Raw genomic sequence first — 6,672 nt, 5'->3', positions numbered from 1 at the left:
CAAATTGGATAGCCCATAATCCTGTTGCTGTACTTCCTCCGTTGATTAGAATTGGGTACGGTTTGGTAGCGGGGGAACCTGGTAGGGGAAGCTTGAGAGATTTGTAAAGTCCTTGCCCCTAATAAAGTCAACTCAGGAAATAACGCAACATAACCCCTCAGAAACGTACACAAGTTATGACTGAGACACCCATAGTAGCTGCCTGTTCAAAACTAAGGTGATCTGGAATATTCATCTGAACGGCTGCTTTCGCTATTACATATCCAGCAAAAGCGCCGGTTTCGTGGTCGAGCCGGTTCCTGTTAATGACGTGTCAGTCCTATTCCGAGGCCTCATAGTATTCGTTACAACACGCACCCGCCGTGCACGTAACCCGCAATTCTATCTCCCTTCTTGAATTTTGTGACCTTGCTTCCGACCTCTTCAACAATACCTGAGTAGTCGCAACCGATTCTCGAGCCTGCGTCTGCGTAGCCCCAATCGATATGTCTCCAGTCAGTGGGATTTAGGCCCACTGCCTTGACCTTGACAAGTACCCATTCATCGCGAATCTTTGGGACAGCCACATCGGATATGGCAGCGGTCTTCTCTTGGGGAAGAACTACTATGGCTTTCGTAGACGCCATATTTGTTGTAATTCTTAATATTTTCCCAGCAACACGTTAGAGGTGTACTAAATGAACCATCCGATAACCAAGATAACAGAAGACTAAACAACAATCATTACATTTTGAGTTCTGAAAAAGAATATGTTGGGCTTTATATTCGTTACAATGCCTTTGAATTTTTCAATAGAAGTTTCCGTGGCAAGACCAAGGCGACACAGACGAGTATCTAGCGAGGGCATGCATCTTGTCTCAGAGAACCCAACACTCCGTACGATAGCCTGATGACATATCATAAGTACATTGACTGCACTGACACAGCATTACGAGTGAATTGCCCCTACAAAAAGTCTCAAACTTGCTGTTCCGTGGAAAATTGTCCGTGGAAAATTGTCCGTGGACAAAATGGCATTACATTATGACATACTTACAGAGCGAGCTCGCTTACTACTCAACCAAGTACGCTGCTGTATTTAGGACAGGCTACTTTGGGTGACCCGGGCGATATTAGCTTAGCCATCAAAATCTTAGTAGTAAGTAAAGGCTAGCATCTATATGATATATCTTAGATCTGTGACACTAATATAGTATAAGCAAAGTTTTTTTCTAATTTACTAGTTACTTATAATGATGTAATAGCATCTATAATATTATCAAACTACTAATTCAGTATTGCCCTAAGGACCTGGATCTGCTCTAGAATACTTGATCGACTAGTACCACCTTTAGCTGATCTCGACTCAACGCTTGTCTCATAGTCGAGAATATGTGTGATGTCATCCGTGAATCGATCATCAATAGCCTTGAGTTGTTCAAGTGATAGTTTATCTATCGGGATACCCAGCTCCTCACTCTTTGCAACCACTCGTCCTGAAATATGATGTGTCTCGCGAAAAGGCACACCTTTCCTGACAAGGAAGTCAGCAACGTCTGTAGCGAGAAGAGTCGGATCTAGTGCAGCTAGCATCCGTTCTGGTCGAAGAACAAGTGTGGAGAGAATGCCATTTGCGATCAGTACACTATCAGAGATAGTCTTAACATGGTCTAGCATAGGTTCCCAGCTCTCTTGGAGATCTTTGTTATACGTAGACGTTAAAGCCTTGCTTGTCATCATGAAACCAGCAAGTTGACCAAAACAGCGCCCCGATTTGCCACGGAGTAATTCGAGCCCATCTGGGTTTTTTTCTTTAGCAACAGTGTTAGCTCCCTTGCGCTTCAGTTCTAGTGAATAACGAGGCTTAAAAAGAAGGGGCATATACTTTGAGGCATCAAACTACTACCCGTACTGTAGGCGTCAGCAATACTGACGAAGCCAAACTCAGCCGAGGAGTATAAAATCAAGTCCTGGCTCCAGTTCGAGATATGCCCCATGAACATAGCGCCCCATTGAAGGAACTCAGTGACAAAATCCCTACTGGATACAGCTCCCATGGAGTTCCAGAGGATACCATCGAAACCGAGCTCCTTAGCCATCATATCGCGATCAATATTAAAGGCATTACCGGCAAGAGCGCCACAACCAAGTGGACTAATGTTTCCATGTTAGTAAGACCAGAGCGTACATACTGCCATGCACAGAGGTACCTACCTCTTGTTGACACGTTTCAAGGTCTCCCGCAGACGCTCTAAGTCACTTGCAAAGGCAAAGCCAAATGACAAGAGCCAGGCGCTGAACCTTACAGCCATCGCGCGCTGGAGATGAGTATATCCTGGCATAATATGGTCGCTTTCAAGGTTAGGGAGGTGATTCCCGATTAGGTAGATGATGCTAGACTTACATATCAGACTCCGCACGTGCGATAATGACCCGAAGGAAGGCAACCAGTTGTTTGTCGATCTCATATATCCGCTCGCGCAGCCACATACGCATATCACAGACAACTTGCTCATTTCGGCTACGACCAGTATGTAGCTTGCCTGCAATAGCCTTGCCAATGATTTCTCCCAGCCGACGCTCATTAGCAGTATGAATCTGGACTCTCATTACATTAGCCGTCTTGAATAAATTGAGTAGATCAAGAGGTTTGGGTAGCGCCTCACATCCTCATCATTAGGCCTTATGGTGAAGGTATCTGTATCCCACTCCTTCAGGACCTCCCAGAGACCTCGCTCGATCTCGATAAATTCGTCGTCGGAAATGATACCAGACTTTGCATTTGCGCGGGCAAAGGCAATACTACCAAGTATATCTTCCTTATATAGGAGCTTGTCATACGAAATACTTGCGTTATACTTATGCATGAGGGGATCTATACCGCCTGTTATCCGCGAGGTGAGTCAGAATACAGCGCCCGAAGCTTGGTCGCGGAGAGCTGCCAACCTGTAAAGCGCCCACCCCAGAGCATACCCTCTGCGGGAGCATTCGCGTTACTAGTGGCCATCAGGTGCTGAGGGCGAGTATCGAGTATAGCGATGGAAGAATTCGCCGCCTTTCAAAGAATTAATGGTATCTGAGACGGAGGAGCTGACGAAAATTTGCTGCTTGGCTTAGCTTGGGTCGGAAAAACTTAGTGAGCCGACCACACGCTCCCGACTCACGTGATACTGCTGTCGCCTGACATGGAAGGTTGGTAACTTCTTCCATTGCAAAAATTCCATCTGCAAAAAAGACCACTCTCGTCTCTTCTTCTGCTCTTCCATTTCTTAAAAAATTCCTCCTCGTCATCCCCATATACTTCATTTCCTTTCCATTCTTGTCCGAACTTCACGCGCTTGGATTTTTTAACCATGGGAACAGCCAAACCGCCTAAGAAAGCACTGCGACGTCCCATCCATGGGCCGAGCGCCAAGAACGCCGAGGCCGCGCTTGAGCCCAACCATGCGACCCCCTCAAGCACTGGCTAAGGCTACGGCTGGGACACACCGGAGAATCCTTTCCATTAACCCTTGCCAGAGCTTATGGTATTGTGTTCCCTGAGGATCGGAAGCTGACCCTTGGAGCCCATGATGCTGGGGTCGATGTTATCATGGCATATCGACTCGCCTTAGCATACCTTCTACAGGCTTTAGATATGCCTCTACCTGGGAAGATTGACTCCTTCTTCACCTCTACAGCAGACAGTAGTCTAAGTGATTGGAAGATTGACGATGAGAAGGCTAACGCCCTTCTCAAACGTCTTCAGAAAGCTGGTTCTAGCATGAACATGAGCCAGGTCGCTAGCGATGATGCGGAAGTCATGAGCGATAATGAGGAGGAAGAAGAGCAAATGAGCGACACCAATGATATCAGGAGCAATGATGAGGAAGATGAGGAAGCCCAAGTAATGGGGTGATATCTAAAGTAAACACTAGCTCAGCAACAGCGATGAGACAGAGACATGCAGGCTGTGTGATGATCACCTGTAGACGATGGGCTTGTCCTCTGTTAAAAATCTACTTAATCACAATTATCGTGAGCAGTTTCGAGACCTCAGTCAACCCAAGAGCCTAAAGTGATCCTATAGCAACGAGGCTCACCCAAGACGCCTCATTGGTTCAAAAACAGTGAGCCGAAGTATCTCCGTCTGCAAGTCTGTCATATTGGCGCCAACGATTGCACTAACATGGTCGCCCCACATTCGTGTGTTGGATGCTGTTCAAAAGTAAAGCGCCCACAGTGCGACGACTCAGTAAATAATGATCTGCCGCGGCCAGGGTGCACCTTTAGCTTTGCATAGCAAGTAGCACGCACAATGAATGCCATGAGAATCAGACCTAGAGAATCAGCTCGGCTAGCGCGGTGCTGCTACGGATATCGTTGCCAATTATCCTTCGAAGTCACTGGTGGTCTTAGTTGACGTATAATAATTTGGCCCGCGAAGTATTAGTCATGGTGGTTGTGACATCATATTTGCCAACATTTGTATCTAAGCCCGTCACTGGAATCGGCATTGCCTCGACCAAGCAATCTCTAAAAGGCAACACAAAAACAAAATGAACATCAATGTTCCAAAAATCGTGAACGCCGCACTTGGAGATGATGCGAAGAATCGCAATGTTCGAGTCATCTCCGACAACATGAACAGGGGCATTCAAAATGACCCTGGCTTTCTCTCCAAAGACTTCCCGAGAGCGTCCCCTAAACTCTACTTCACTGCAGAGAGCGATGATTTTGACGAAATCACACTTGCGGAATGGAGAGACGAAGGCTTCGATGTTGGATATGTTCCTATGGGAAATGATATGGACGACTACAGACGCCGCCTTGAGACTCTCAGCAGGAAACGTCTGGGGCCTTGCGAAACATTTGGAATCGTTGGTAGGTGACGCTGTTCTCTATTCTAGGATGGCCAATTCATTTGCATTCCACATATCGGTGCTCAAGTGCTTGCGATTTATTCAAACGCCTATCGGATGGGAACTTGCTGATAGATTCGCTCTAGCTTATGGAGACGCGGCGGCATTCTGTTTGGAGCATTACCACATCATGGACAACAACCCAGAGTTTAAACTTGGTCTTCTAGTTGCGTACTATCCAACATCAATCCCCGATCCGAAAGGTCGCTTTCCTTCAAGCATTCATGCCCTCGTTCATTTGACGGGGGATGACATTGGCGTAATTCATCAGAGTCAGATGGTCGGCATCCAGGGCAAGAGGCGACTGATTAGAAGGAAGCTAGACCGAGGCTTGGGCACAGGTCGCACACTTCAACTTGCCTATCCCAGCTACAAGTATAACGCTGATCCAGGGTTCGCCGAGCATGATCTTGAAGAGTACGAACGGATTAGCGCTGAGTTGGCCTGGTCTCGGAGTCTAGCAGCCGCGCGAGACGCTTTTAAAATGTATGTGAACTTAGAGTTGGTTCTCGAACAAAATGTCCAAGGTAAGCTCCATTCTTTCTCCTGGACAAAGACCTTTTCCACGTCTGACCATGGCTTCTAGGCAAATTCTTCACCCGCAATCTCCGGGACACATTGTCTACTTATACAACCCATAAAGAACCTCATGTAACTCACATACCGACTTTGACCGGTGGTATTGGAATCAATGAGCTGGAAAAGTTTTATGCCCAATTCTTCATTGCTAATTACCCCCCATCAATGCTCTTAACTCTGTTGTCCCGAACTATCGGCACGGACCGTGTTGTCGACGAGATTCACGTTCGGTTCAAGCACACTCATGAAATGCCTTGGATTCTCCCAGGAGTTCCAGCCACCAATAAGAAGGTTGAGATCATAGTGGTTAGCATTGTCACTTTGAGAGGAGGCAAGCTCTACCATGAACACCTATATTGGGATCAGGCCAGCGTTTTGTTCCAGGCTGGCCTTTTAGACCCCAAGCTTATGCCAGAATCAGCCCAAAAGCTTGGTGTCGAGAAGTTGCCGGTTGTAGGGAGAGCGGCAGCGAGAAGGCTGCTAAATGGCCTGGACGCCGATGATGAGGGTGAGGCTGATAATGCCTTGATTCCTGATTGGGACGGAGATATTAGCAGCGGGCAAAGCGGGGATAAGGACCAGGGGACACAGAATGTTAACGCAGAGTAAGCAACGGTAGTATGCACTGGAGAGCACTCGGCAGGTTTGATGTGTAAAATGGTCGCTGGGAGCACAAATATTAGCATATGCCAGGCCGTTCCGCAATCAACCGTGAGGTTAAATCTTATTTGTGTATCTCAACTATCTACTGATAAGTTCTTTTTGGACCGATGGCGGGCATGTCGATATCCTCTGGTCCTAGTTCCCAGCCCTGACCACGGTAACGATGTGGCCATATGCCATTTCGCCCAGGTGATAGGATGCCATTTGGATCCAGAGCGTCTTTGATAGTTTCGTTGAACCGCAATAATGCTTGGTTATTCCAGCTATATGTCCTCGCTATCTGGTCAGCAAAAAGGAGATGAGTTCGGTACTCTCCAAATCCCCTTTCGGCACATTCCGATATCATTTCCCTCATTAGTTGGATAGCACGTAACTTCATGTTATTGTCCGTTCTATCATAGATGATATTTGCGATATAATGCATCTCTCGACCCGCCACGCAGAGCGTAGTGAACAGGTCAAATCCATGCCTGGCATATGCTTTGCGTATTATTTCGTGCACTGTCCTGGCATCGGTTCCCCTTGTCGGCACAATAGGCGAGAAGTCAAG

General features: G+C 47.1%; 2 protein-coding genes across 2 annotated transcripts; one reads left to right on the top strand and one right to left on the bottom strand.

Moving 5' to 3' along the window:
* Nucleotides 1-2,379: 2,379 nt before the first annotated feature.
* On the bottom strand, nucleotides 2,380-2,986 carry UCRPA7_4294 (putative argininosuccinate lyase protein; the record flags this gene model as incomplete). The annotated part of the gene is made up of 3 exons (XM_007916871.1): nucleotides 2,380-2,577; nucleotides 2,646-2,863; nucleotides 2,953-2,986. 3 exons carry the CDS (start codon nucleotides 2,984-2,986, stop codon nucleotides 2,380-2,382), a joined length of 450 nt encoding a protein of 149 aa, XP_007915062.1.
* Nucleotides 2,987-4,517: 1,531 nt separating this feature from the next.
* Nucleotides 4,518-6,068, top strand: UCRPA7_4293 (putative dienelactone hydrolase protein; the record flags this gene model as incomplete). Its single annotated transcript, XM_007916875.1, has 3 exons — nucleotides 4,518-4,842; nucleotides 4,967-5,407; nucleotides 5,467-6,068. The coding sequence occupies 3 exons, from the start codon at nucleotides 4,518-4,520 to the stop codon at nucleotides 6,066-6,068; spliced, it is 1,368 nt and encodes a 455-aa protein (XP_007915066.1).
* Between the last annotated feature and the right edge of the window lie 604 nt (nucleotides 6,069-6,672).

Source organism: Phaeoacremonium minimum, assembly GCF_000392275.1.
Source record: "Phaeoacremonium minimum UCRPA7 unplaced genomic scaffold PA7_03_scaffold_331, whole genome shotgun sequence".
Taxonomy (NCBI): Eukaryota; Fungi; Ascomycota; class Sordariomycetes; order Togniniales; family Togniniaceae; genus Phaeoacremonium; species Phaeoacremonium minimum.
The sequence above is the reverse complement of the archived record's forward strand: the minus strand, read 5'-3'. Positions and strand labels throughout refer to the sequence as shown.